Raw genomic sequence first — 13,982 nt, 5'->3', positions numbered from 1 at the left:
TTGCAGATGTCTTCGCGTACGTTTGTGTGTGGGGAGCGGTAGTGTAGTGGTTAGTGCGCCGCGCTACGAACCCGGCGACCCGAGTTCGGTTTCCGCTCATGGCCACCAACACCAGTGACAATTATCTGAACCAGTTGTGGGCCTCGCCGAGGTCAACTCAACCTCAATTGATGTACCCGGGGCGATGTGTAAAAACAATGACATTTGGGAGACAAAGGTGGCAGGGCGTGGTTCTGGCCACCCACCACCTGATGTGCCTTTCCAGCCTTCATAGGTGTCCGTGAACAGCACTTGCCCTAACAGTCTGTTAATGTTATACTGGGGGATCTTTGTATTTGTTTGTGTGCGTGAAAAGCACCAGGTTGACTCGTAATGGGGAGCACATCTGCCGGTCATCGCAGTCGCTTCAGAATCTTTATTTATATTGGAGGAGGTATCTGAGGAAGCCACCGGTATTATCTTACCTGTCAAACCTTTAATCCCTGCTTACCTGCTGCTCTGCTCCAAGGCCGAGGCCTTGGACACGGTGGAGGCCCTGAGTGCGTCGTCGATGTTTTGCGTCTTCCTGTGCAGGGTCGCGCAGCAGGAGGAGACGAACCGCATGTCGGCGTCAGCGTTGGCCATCGTGTTCGCGCCGTGCGTGCTGCGCGGCAGAGATGGCAGGGACCCGCTGCTCGGCATGCGGGAGGTCGCGCATGCCACCGCGTACGTCCCCATTGCTTGTCCGTCCGTGTTTTTACAACGCACGCGCATGCACGCAACGCAACACGCGTATGTCGACCCAGGGGCCAGTCTGTGCATGTGCATATTTGTGTGTGTGTGTTCGTGCGTGCATGTGTGTATGTAAATGCATATGTGTGTGCGGTAGTGTCGTAGTAGTGGAGAGAGGTGGTTAACGCACTGCACTACAAACCGGCTACCCGAGTTCAACTCCCGCTTGCGTCAAATACCAGTACCGATTATCTGAACCAGTCCTGGGTCCCCACCTTAGGTCGACTCGGCCTCAAATGAGTACCTGATACGGGGTGTATAAAACATCAGCACTGGGGATACAAAGGCGGCTGGGCCGTGATGCTGGCCCCCCACCTCTTCCGTGTGCCGTCCCGTCCGTTGTACGTGCTCGCTTAACGGTACTTGTAATCTGGCTATAAAAGGCACCAAGCTTAACCGAACCTTTCCTTGCGTGCGCAGCTGCCTGGAGCTCATCATTGGGGAGCAGATGACCCGCGTGCAGTCGATCCTCGCCGACATCGCGTCGCTCGACACTGCACACGAGGCAGCTTCCCACCGCTTGCTCCTGGTCCTGCAGTCGCTGGTGAGACACCTGACGCAGTCATTTGCCGCGTTGCATGAAGGGGACAAGCTACAGCTCGGCAATTTCAAGATGAGAGCTGGCCTTGCAGATGCGTATCTAGGAGGCCAAAGCCCCCACCACGTTTTTCCGGGAGGCTCGACCGAGGGACCACGTGGTCGGATGTCAGCCCCGCCCACGTTTGCACGGCCACGCCTACTTTTGCACAGCCACTCGCGCGGACAGGGCAGGGAAACATGCCGCGGCCACAGTGCCGGGGTTGGAGCGACCGAGGCTCAACACCAACAGCGTCAGCGGTTCGGCACGTGTCGTTAGAATCCCAAAAGTGTCCAGCACGTGGTGGCGCAGCAAGTGTGTATGTTGAACTTCTTTCGCACCCTATGTAGCCAACCGTGCTAATCGCAGGTGCGGGGAAAGGACGCCAAATTTAAGGGTTGCCGACACGTCCGGTCTGAGATTTAGATTGCCATTGCCTCGTATGCTCGGTGGGGAAGTTTTTGTTTCCCTACCGGCTACTCCAGTTTCCTCCTTACCTGCGTCACGCACGCACTCCATAAAAAACGAGACTGGCGAAATATCCTTCCTGCGTGGCTCTTCTGAAGAGGGCAATAAAAAAAAAATCCGACCGATGTTTTGAGAATAATTTAGGCTTTTCTGGAATAATATTGGGCATTTGTTTATTCATTCATTCATTTGTGGATGTTGAACTTCTTTCCCACAGTACGTAGCCAACCATGCTCATCGGAGGTGCGCGGGGGAAGGACGATATACTAAACACAAAAAAAAAACATTCCTGAAGAAATTAGTTTTCAATCTAGATTTAAAAGTGAATAGGTTCGGTGGTTTCCTGTAATAGTATGTATTTATCGGATGCGTTTGCGGCTTTCAATGTCAATCCAGGAGAGCGTCAAGGGTAAGCCGGCTGCGGAGGACGAGGGCGCGTGTGGCAGGGTTGAAGGTTTGACCCCCACGGAGGATATTTCGACCCTGTTCGATCAAGACGTCACAGCCATCCGGGACGAGGAGCGCATCTTACGCGAGCAGCTGCAGTCCATTCAGGAGGAGCGGTTCGTGAACGCACTAACAAAAAAACATCATCACTCTCATTAACCGTCGCATACCTTAAAGATGAAAATAAATGGTCATTTCGGGGAATGGACCTGGTTGGTAGAAGAGAGATTTGTCCGTCTTCGCTGGCCCGCACAAGCAGGCGCTCTCGCGGTATGGGTGGCTTCCCGCCAGCTATTCGCCGTGCCGACCCAACGACAGCCTCACGTGAAAATATGAACGCTGGCAGGGGCGGGGGGGCCCAGGGGTGGGGCGCTGTAATGGCGCTTTCATTGCTCTTTTGCGACGTCAGTCGGTACGAGTCAAACGCGGTGTCCGCCGCGTCGAGCCGCTCTGCGAAGCGACTCGTTCGTCGCGCGTGACGTCGGCGGCTCGGGTCCGCAGGGGGTCGTGCGCATTGGGGGGGGTGGGGGGTGGTGAAAAACCTGAGCCGCGCCAGAATTTGTGTCGGGAACGGCCTCGGTCGTGCGGTGGAAAAGAAGAAGAAGAACGTTTTTGTGTCCGCAGGGAGGAGCTCTCGTACGGGATGCTCGCCCTGGAGCCCTGCGGATCCGACGAGGAGACGCTGGACTCCGGCGCGTCCCTGGGCACGGCCGACAGTGCCGAAAACATCCTGCAGGGTCAGCTCATGATGCACGCGCGCGCACGCGAGGATGCCACGGGTTGTGCGGACGGGCTCCTGTCCGGCCTACGCCTCGGCTCCTGTCATACAGATACACAATACCTCAAGCCAGAGGATTTTTAACCCCCCCCCACAATACCCACACTTCTGCTCGACTTTCCCTGCGGGAGGGCTCCTATCCGGCCTACGCCTTGACTCTGTCAGATACCAGATACGGAATACCTGAGGCCAGATGATTTTTAACCTCCCCCCCACCCACAATTCCCACACTTCTGCGTTTCTTTCCCAACTCCACAAGCTCCCCCTGTCTACAATGACTGTCTATTTAAATGTATCACTCTCATCTACAAATCTCTCCATGGTTTTTCCCCACATCTTGCTTCATCTTCATCTCTTGCTACTCTAAACCTGCTTCCATTCCGCCCTTAAAACAACCCCATCTCTTCTCTCCTAGCCCATCATCCTGCAAATTCTACTCCCTGCCCCATGCCCCAGCTACGACCAGGTCTAGCCCAACCACTACCCCTATCACTACCCCAACCCCTATCACTACCCCAGCCCTCATCGCTATTTCAACCCCGATCACTACCCCTCCTTAACCTATCCCGCCTGTCCTGTCACCATAACTACACCACTACCACTTTTAATAACAACCCCACTCTTCATCTCAGCCACGATCATCTGATGTTCAATTTTATCATTGTTGAAAAGGCGCTATATAAATCTACGTAAAATAGATGGTTGGGTGCGCTGACGTTTTTTGCGAGAATGTTTAAAGAGCAGGGTGTACCTCGGAAAAATATCACACATCTGGCCAGATGATTTTGAAGAGCTGGGAGAAACCCATACTTTACCCCACTACACATGACCTTCAAGTTGACTTCACTGTGTGGTGTACCCATTGATATTGCTGGGTGGACAGATGCGAAGGGATTTAACTGGCGCAGCCACAGAGGTGCCCTCCTTCCAAATATGAATGGCTACTTGACCCCAGAACGGTTTGGTATTTTTTTTAAGCTTGGATAGTGGCCATTAACCCCTTCCCGTTCAAATGACACTGTGTTACGTCATCGGAAAACAGAATCAGAAGAAAAACTGAAAATAGTAACTTTAGCGGTACGTCTTTGGGTCGGACGACGTAACCGAGGCTCCCACAAAGCCGTGCGGGAGGGCGTGTGGCACAGTTTGGCGCTGGCTCTCATAGAGTGCGGTCGTGTCGCTACGGTTTTCTACGGTGAGCGCAACATCTTTAAAAACAATGGCGCTACGCCTCTCCTAAAGAAAAATAACAACGCTGAACCACTTGCACGTCATGAGATTCATAGGTGAACGGGACAAACCACCTTGCAACTTGCAGTTGTCTCGGAACGGGAAAGGGTTGAAGGACGTTTCATATTGAGTATTCGATTAAGTGCACTTGGGCAGGACACATCACTAGCGGGCGGGACGATGACCGGCGGTTGAGGCTGACCACGGAGTGGCAGCCAAAAGGAGGGAAACGCACCCCAATAGATACTCCACCGTGGTTCGATCATCAGATTCTTCCATCTGATTATGAAAAGGGGGGAAACCACCGCTCTCGTGATAGAAACGCGCGTTTCGAGTATTTGGCTGCGATAAATCTCCACGTGATAAGCCACTTCGTTTCAGCTGTCACTTGTGGCCAGGTCGCTTCTGGAAAAGAAGCTCATAGCTCAGTGGACCTTTCCTATCAAAATAAAAAAAATGTCAGTGATGTTCTTGCCTTTCCTATACTCTGCACTCCTATCGCGTTTTTGGATTACGATTCCTTTGAAGGATGAGGATACTTTTAGGATACTTTTGTCTGCATGCGTTGCAGGCGCTAACTTGGTGAGCTCCTCCGCCTACCCATGGACCTCCCTCTACTCCGGTGCTCCGCTCCCCGCGCTGGCGTCCACCGCCGGCGGCTCGCTTGGCTCCGAGGCCTCTCTCTACTCCTGCTGTTCAGATGATGGCGCCACCGCCGGCGCCGCCGCCGATCTCACCCCCGCCTTCCCGGCGCGGCTCCAGCGTCACCGCGAGGCGTGCCGCGCATCGGTGCCGCTCTGCATTCCCACGCGCCGCGACGACCCGGTCGCCCGGGCGGCGGCGGTGGCGGCGGCAGAATCGGCGCGCCGGCAATCGGACCCCACGTTTGACCACGCGACGAGGGCGGACATCCCCTTCATTGACGACTCGTCAGAAGTGTGAAGCGACGAACGTGGAGCGTTGACGCAGCGAAGGAAGTGAAGGAGAAGCCCGTTCGCACGCCGTCGCCTTGTTTGAACGTCCCTTTGGCGGATGCCAAGCAGTAGGTTTTTGCCGAAGGGGGAAGAGTGTCTCCCCATTCAACCGCGCAGCGTCGATGTTGGAAGGTTAAAAGGGCCGCGCTCGTTTCGACCCGCCACGGTGCTCGTGTTTCGTTTTGCTGTGCGGTGCTCGAAGAGGTCTTGGAATGACTCTTTTTGAGGTCTTGGAAGTTTGGATGCAAGCGGTTGCTGTTTGCAGATGGAAGAGGTTTTCACTGCTTGTTGTCACCCCGTCAAACACGTGCAGCGTCTTGTCGGGACACGCTTGTTAGAACCCACGGCACTTCTCGTTTGTTTTTGCTTTGTTGTGCTGCAAATGGGTCTTGAACCCCACCACCAGGATACAAGCAACAGCAACTTGTCTGAAGATCAAACAGAGAAGATGGTCATTGAAACCCACAGCACTCGCTTTTGCTTTTTTTCCCACTCGACCATTGCTGCACTTGAGTATTTAAATCCATCGGAACACCTGTATGCAAGTGGTCTCATTTGTAGGAAAAGCCCCGGGGTTGTGCCTATCTCCCTAGGCTGTCCCCATTGTTTCTGTTGTAGAGTTGCTGTACCGTTCTGCAAAAAGGGTTTTGAAATCCTTCAACAACGCGTGGATACAAGCGGGGTCTGGGGTTCAGGAAGGAAGTGTTGCTTTTCCCCACCTGAGGCAGCTGCACCTTCATCAGAGCGGGTGGGAGACTCGCAGGTAATGTTAATGTGATATTCTTGTTCAGACCCCAAATGAGCTTTCGCTCCCCAGTGCTGCAAACGTGTTACACGCAGACTACGCCATTCAGAAGGAAGGGTGTCTCGTTGCACAATGTCAAAGTGCAACCGTTGACAAACTGTCGCGAGGCCAAAGCACGGTGCGTGCTCAATCACATCGGTTTGCCGAGCGGTGCTGCAAATGCTGTCCATTGGAAAACCTGGGTGCATACAGTCTTGGCAGAAGGAAGAGTCCCGCAGCATCAGCATGCTCCTGGCTGCTCCGAGGCGAATGGTGGAAAGTTAATCCCAAAGTTTTTGTTTTGCGCGCTGTACTGCGAATGGGCGTTGAAATCAACTGGAACACTTGGACTGAAGCTGGCGGTGCTATGGGCCATTTTCTGTATTCTACCCAAAATCAGCAGGCAATACCCCCTTCGTAAATTAGTCTGCAGAAGCTTAAAGTGTGATTTGCTTTTCACGCAAGGGCCTAAAAAGCTTTACGTCACCGTGCAGAGCTGCAAAAACTGCGCTTTAAAATCCGTTGGGAAACCTGGATGCAAACCGTCAACTTGCGGAAGGCAGCGTGTTTCTCGTGCTCTGAAGCGGAGTTGAAAATTCCGCATCTCCATGACCAGGGTCATTCTCTCAATGGCAGAGAAACTAACCTCATGCTGGGTGTTCCTGCTGCAAGGGTGAAATGGAACTTTTATTTGCTTGTTTTATTTCAGGCTGAATTTAACAAGCCTTTATTTCTATCTCAGCGGTGCAGTTCAGATCCTCCGATGCGTCCGCTCGAAGTTTTAAATCCTCCCGTGCGGATTGTCCGCGCTCGCGTGATAAAACATCGCAGCTTTTAGAACGTGTTCACGTGCGCAAGGGACGGCGCGCGGGACAGTCTAATGCGGGCTGCAAAACGCTGCACTAAAAATGCCTTCATGTAATGCAGTCGCTCACTTGATTCAGCCAAGCACAGCTCCACGGGGCTCACTTTTTTTTTTATTTATCGGGCGATTGCCAACAGGGCAAACACATTTTTTCAGTGCTGAACTGTTGCCGTATTGTGTTGCGCGAAAGAGGCTCCACTTGTGGCTCCTATCGAAATGGCTCCTATCAAAGTGGCTCCTATCGAAGAGCCTCCTATTGAAGCGGCCCCCTGGTGTCATCTTTCAGGGTCCCCTTCCCTGACCTGACGTGGGAGTTCCGCAAGAACGTTTCTTCAGCTTGTGACACGACTCTGATAATAGCTCAATTTAGTGGTAAAACGTTTAAAGAAATGTAATCTAATTATAACCTGAACAAAGATTTTAGTATGAAAGAGTTGTGTGTGTGATCTTTGAGCACTGTCGCTTCCCGCCATGTTTGTGACCGTTCATCTGAGCTGCAATTGTTACCTTTGAAGTGTGCGGCAGGGAATTACATTTCTGGCTTCAAATGCCGACTTTTAAAATCCTTTATATTAAGTTCACTTGCTTGCTTGCACGCTTACGACCGTGCAAATCTTTCGGTCGTTTTTTAACCCACTTCCCGTGATCCAATCGAGCTGACATTTTGCACACAGACTCGTTGTGCGTGACAATTTATTTTCGTGAAAAAATTTTCCTAAATTTTCCACTTTTTAGGAAAAAAAAATTTTCATATTTAATTTAAAATACCAATGTGATAAAAATGAAACTCTTACTCAAGAAAAACAGAAATTAATCAAATAAAACCGATGCCACGCATATAAAGGATTTCTAGTGAAAAACTTTGTTTTTACGGGTTAATTTTTATTTTATGTCCCAGTGTTCTGAGAGAAATTGCTGTTCCCGAATTGAGGGTTATCCACCCTAGCTCTTTCCATATTAGATGTAACACAGTAAGCTATTTGGTTTATTATGAATAAAAAATATTTTTCTTTACTTTTATCCTGCTTGCGCTATTTGCGACGAATCCATCCGGCTCTCTCTCAGAACGGTGCAGACCTCTGTTAGAGAACGGCCCACGGAGGCAGATATCGCAGAGCCATCTCTGAGATCCCTTCATTTGACCTCTCGTTCACACCATAGAGAGGGCAGCACTTGCCAAACCTGCTGTGCATTCGAGAGCAATGTTCGTCGCAATTCTCAGAGCTGGAGTTTTTTTAAAACAAGCGCAGGCAATGGTGACTGGACAGAGACCACCAACTCGCTACACCCGCTTTAATCATGGGCGGCCGCCTGGAATCTCAACCTTGGCCATCTCGGCACTGGTCTCTAAACCAGCTGACAAAACGGGTGGTTCAATTTGTTACCGAAACAGTGATTTTAAAAATGCCATCAATATCTGCTTCCGTGAACCGTCGTGGGTGTTGCGCTGCTCTGCAAGAGCGGCAAATGGATTCTCCACCTGCAGGTAAAAGTTGACAAATAAAACAAATGTGACCCCACCCCCCCCTCCCCCAAAACGAGGTCTGTTTTGGTTTTACTTTCTGAGTGGAGTCTCGAGAAGTCGTGTGCCTCGGTTAATTTATTGCAAACGTTGTCTCCTCTCGAAAGAGGGGAAAAGCCTCGAGTTGTGAGACTTATAACTTACGACAAACCTTTCCCTCTCGCGGGTTGTGTAGCTATCGTGGTTTTTGCGCGGTATTTTTTGAGGTACGACGGTTCTCCGATCGCGCCCCCATGGTTCAACCGTTCGCGGTTGACCGCGAGATTCCTGCACGCAGCCTAACTGCACTGCTTTCGACGATGCTTCCGCAGAAGAACACGCGCGGTGCCATCTCGCCTCCATCTCGTCTCCCAAGCAGCCCATCACGGGTCCCAGGCCACGTGGCGTTCCCAGCCTCCAGTGAGGAGGAGGGCAGCCAGGTTCAGCAGCGCGATTATTTTTCTTCGTGGAGTGTTCAGTACCCTACGCGGATACGCATACAGTACTGTACACTACATGAAAAAAATCATACATTTTTCTTGCATGCAATACTGAACACTAGAACATTCATTCTATTTTACATTCAAAATTCTTGTTTTTTTTTTACAGTTTGGGTTGCCGTAGGATAAAATAAAACGCAAGGAGTGGGGGGTGTGTTGCATCGTGAACCAAAACTTAGTTTTCCCGTCTTGCGGATCGCGGATTTTACCGACTGCAGCTCTTTTCAGGAACGTAACCTCCACCACCGGCGACGGGAAACGGTTTGCTGCACCTTGAACCCCGTGTGACTTGCAAGGCAGGGTTGATGGATCACACGGAGGTTGACCCATCGATGGAATGAGAGACACTCCGGCAGGAGGTTCGATCCCGACCCTTGACGCCTGCTGTATATTTGGAGTTTGCGTGTTCTCCCCGTGGTCGCGTGGATTTGTATCCATGTCTTTCGGTTTTTACCTCCACATTTAGAATCAATGTGCGTTTTAAGAGTATTTTTCGGCTATAAATTTCCACGCGATTAAGCGACTTCGCTGAGCTATCATTTGTGGTCAGGTCGCTTCTGCAAAGAGCTACATAGCTCTGTGGCCCTTACCTGATAAAATAAAAAATAATTTAGTTTCATAGTTTAGTTTCCACCCTCCTGCACTCATCCCACCCATTGCAACCTCCTCTCCCTGATCACATCGCTTTCCTGCCACGTTATGTTCCCAGCTTCCAAGTTGCTTTATCCCAATTCTGCCATATCTTTCCTAATCATGCTCTGTGTGCACCCTCTACCAAATGGCCAGAAGTTGTTATTTGTGTCCAGTTGCTTTGAGTTCAGTTCTGGGTAATTAAATCCATTACCAATCGTCCTCAATCGCCATAAGAAAGCAATTCTCTGTAGGTTTTCGTGTTTGTGCTGTGTAGCTTTCTCCCGGTGTGTCGGGTGTTGTTCGGCACAATGTCCTGAAGAAATTTCCAGCGAATGGAGCAAAACGTCGGGCATTTTGCCAAACAACGTGTGGTACAACCTGAAAACACATTGTAAATCAGCATCTTGGCCTTCCACAATTATTGTTCACCAGCAACGTGTCTGTTTCGTTGTCAATACCGGTTTTTATACCATCAAAAGAACAGGTTCTGACATTTTAACAAATATGACATTACAGGGGTCAATTCGGTCCGAAGACTTTATTTATAGTAACAAAGAATGCTGCCTTGAGATTTCGCGAATCATCTCACACACCTTAGGACGCATTCTCGTCGTTCGCCAACCTCGCCGCCAGCGTCGCTCCACATCTGCCGGCCATTGTCCCGTCTCTCGCCATTGTCGTCTTGCCCAAAGCTCACCGCCGTTCTTAAATGCTGCACCATTTTAACGTTTTGTTCCATCTTCTTTGCCCAGTGTCCCCATGTTTTCCCCTGATCCGTATTTGTCGTCGCTGGCAGCGGAGCCGTTCCCCCCCCCCCCCCCCCCCCGTGGTTCACGGCCCCGTGCGTTGGGGGGGGGGGTTCAGCTTTTCAATGTTACGCTGTCGGATGTATAACATGGTGTGATTGTCCCGGGGCCCCGTACCACCCATCGTCCCCCCCCCTTGCCCGATGGACGGCTATGGCTGGCATGAGTATGTAAGACTGAACCATTTCGTCGTTTTTGATTTAAAAAATTCCTTCAATGACGGCCTCTAGCTAAGGATGCTGCTGTTTTCAAGCGGTGCCCCTTCGACGGTTTATTTTGGCTTTCGGCAACGTCATTCTGCGTTACTTTTTTTTTTGCTCATTTACATCTCAAGTCTTAAGTGCAGTTTGGGGAGAGTTTTCTTTTTGAAAAACCTCCCCCATCCGTGCACGTTTGGGGATGTGTTCCCGAGTTTCGGATGAATGTGTAAAAATCTTAAAATCGGTGCGCAGATGCAACTATTTTGGATGATCCAAAAACAAAACAAAACATTCCGATTTGATTTCTGAAAATGTGACATCACTTCCACGTTTACGACGCCGTGTCGGTTATTTTCCCGGCAAAAGTGCCGCCGCTTGGCGTCAGTATCACAGCATGCGAGGCCGCCTCTGCTTAAATTATTTAAAATATATATATCAAAATGTTTACGTGGAAATTATTTGTCTAACGATGGGAATTGACGTTGAAAATGTCAATTTCATTAACGTGTAACATTTCATTTATTGCTTAAATAATGAGGTTATAATTATTTTACGGAAAAAAATGTAATAGAATATTTTTTTCCAGGATCATCATTTTAGTTGGAATATCCCGATTTCAATTGTGCCCAGGGGGTACATTCAAATGTGAAACATAAAATAAAATCCAAAATTGAGCCACAGAATTTGAAAATCTCATTTCCCCCGAAAAATGTATCTTTAATTCAAACTCCACTCTTCAGGTAAACTTGTCCACTGTGCAGGTGAGATCAGAAACCTATTTGCTATACTGCCACCATCTGGAAGTGCCATGGCCCATCTGACGGGAAGTCTGACACTGCACATGATCTCTGTGTGATCCACCAACACCACCTGCGAAACACTGTACATTTTAAATCTTGACTTAAAGCTTTCGTGACTGCAGGAATTCATATTCTTTGGGTATTTCGGTAAAGTCACGTAGATAGGTTCAAAGAAAATAACAAAAAACTACGATATTTCGATCGCAACACAAGGGTTCGTCACGCAACACAAGCGTTCATCACGCTGTTGTTGCGATCGAAACGTCGTAACTTTTTGTTATTTTCTTTGAACCTATCTACGTGACTTTACCGAAAGACCCAAAGAATACTGTATATTTTTTTAGTTTGAAAGGCCTGAGACGCTGCGTTAAAATGACTGGCTTGCCACGGTTGTTTCCATTTACAGTAAAACAAAATACATTCACAAATCAAACCTGCGTTTTATTTTTGTAATGTGCTATTATTTCATCTTTCTTGCTCAAGATTTCAGTCGGGATGTTAAGGTCGGTGTACAGTTTTGGAATTAACAAACATGACCTCTTGCACCACCACAAATAGGCCGTATGCCATTAAGCTTCTTTGCATTGAATGTAACAAAAACCAGTGCCACTTTCCCGTATGTCTGTCTCTCCACGTAAAATATAAATCGGGTGTTTTTTGTTGTTGTTGTTGACACATGCTGTGTTAGGCGCGTGGCCTTCCTGGAGTACGTCATTTTAGCAGCATGTGGTTCAACACCGGGCAAACTCTGGACTGGTTTTGACATTCAGTGTCCTATCAGCAGGGCAGGCTTGCTTGAACAAATGCGAAACGAGTTGATACGTAACGCACGAGATGTTATCGTAGCCGAAGCTGGTTCATGTCTCCATTGTGGAGAATGTCAATTTTGCGGATTTACTCTCCCAACACACCGGTGTGCTGTACCAGTAACGAATTGCCATGTTCTGTTTACGTGACAAACCTTACTCATTGGCTGAGTCGGGTGGTGGTGGATTTAACGACACATTCATATTTACACGATGTCACCCAAAAAATAAACCTGTTATGGATATTTGTCGCAAAAGCCTGCTCCGTGTTAAACCGACGTAAATGTTTGATGGCTTGTGTAATGAATCTACTTTATTTTATGTGGAGGGACAAATCGGAAAAGTAGATGTTATGTATGTTATAAACATTCACCACGACGCTTTACAATTATTTCCTGTTACGTATTAATATTACACGTAGTTCCATCGGACTACGCGTGTATTCTGGGCCCTATGCTGACAGAATTTGTTTAATCGGGCAAACCCCGGGCTTGGTTTCAACTTCCTTGAGTCTCATCAGCAGCGTTTGGAATATGAATTCCCGCTGGGGTCATTGGTGGTTCTAGACGTAACCTCTCAATGAAGGCGGTAGGGGTCTGTTCAGCGCAGTACAGCAACATGGTATAACATGTTGTCTTGAGGCGTCTTGTTAGCTTATGGCAGGGATTTTTTTATTTTTCGTCACGAAATATATATTTGGGTCAAACACTGAAACAAAGCAGTTGATGTGCTGGCGTATGTTGCTGAATATTTGATACGTAATTTGTGCTATGGTATGTAATATGTGCTATGTGAAAATCATTTACGATATAAATGACATGACACAGCAATGCATTTCAGGGTAAAAGGATTTAGTAATATTTTTTTATTTGCACAGTCTTATGAGTCCTTTTTTATCGATAGTTTTTAGCAATTTGTATGTTATTTGATTTAGATGTAAGAATGTGCTACCCTGTACAGTAGTGATATTTCGAACGTGGATGGTAATTGCGTTGTTTGGGTGTTGTTATTATTAGGGGTGGAAAGATGCTTCACTTTATTAATATGGATTTTTAAGAGATTGCCAATTTTTTTACTTGGTTTCAGAGGAGGGTTTTTCAACTATGTACGTATGTTGAACTTCTTTCACACCGTATGTAGCCAACCGTATTAATCAGAGGTGCAGGGGAAGGACAAACACGAAAAAAACTGTTGAAAATAAATTAGTTTTTAAATTTAGATTATTTAAAAGTGCATAGCTCCAGTGGCTTCCTAATATCGGAAGGAAGAGCGTTCCAGACGGCCACAGAAGCACGTCTGAAAGCGCGCAGGGTGGTGACCACCGCCTTTGTTCCATGGTTAGCCAAAAGCCCCTGCTGCGAGGATGACCGGAGATTGCGTGATGATTTACGCTCCTTGACGAGATCGGCAAGGTATTGTAGTTCATTTGTGCCAAGCACTTTGCGTGTGTGTAATGAGCACGACCTTATAATGTGTTCGTTCGGCAACCGGAAGCCAATGCAGCTCAACTTAGCTTGGGCAGAAAGAAATCAACGTGGAAGAAGTCCTGCGTCAGGCGAGAGAAGAACATGGGACTCGTTCGATCGATTGGGAAGATTAAGACAATCTAGAATTGGTAGGTGGGAGTGATGGGAATTGAGCTGAAGGAGGTGATAGGGGCAGATGGTGGTGAGAGGAAATGAGCCGAGGGATTTTTTGGTATTCTTGGAAAAGACCAAAAGGAAAAGAATGGGCACCGCTTGATGTCGCACTGGGAGGAGAGACCTGCGGACAGGTGAAGAGAGCAATGTAAGGCAGCAAACATTGAGGAGAGGATTGTGCCTTGGACCTGCTGCCCTTGGA

The 13,982-nt window shown here is 48.6% G+C and overlaps 1 protein-coding gene across 2 annotated transcripts in view; it reads left to right on the top strand.

Moving 5' to 3' along the window:
• The window catches only part of LOC144945904 (unconventional myosin-IXb-like), an 88,403-nt gene extending 79,970 nt beyond the window's left edge, over positions 1-8,433 (top strand). For both annotated transcript variants that reach the window (XM_078874536.1, XM_078874537.1), the window contains 5 exons: positions 574-705; positions 1,192-1,315; positions 2,213-2,379; positions 2,888-3,000; positions 4,843-8,433. In XM_078874536.1, coding sequence (XP_078730662.1) covers positions 574-705; positions 1,192-1,315; positions 2,213-2,379; positions 2,888-3,000; positions 4,843-5,213 — 907 coding nt within the window. In that variant the 3' untranslated portion in view covers positions 5,214-8,433. The remainder of the gene's footprint in view (positions 1-573; positions 706-1,191; positions 1,316-2,212; positions 2,380-2,887; positions 3,001-4,842) is intronic.
• Positions 8,434-13,982: the final 5,549 nt, after the last annotated feature.

Source organism: Lampetra fluviatilis, chromosome 39 (genome assembly GCF_964198595.1).
Source record: "Lampetra fluviatilis chromosome 39, kcLamFluv1.1, whole genome shotgun sequence".
NCBI lineage: Eukaryota > Metazoa > Chordata > Hyperoartia > Petromyzontiformes > Petromyzontidae > Lampetra > Lampetra fluviatilis.
This window is presented reverse-complemented; position numbering and strand designations above follow the sequence as displayed.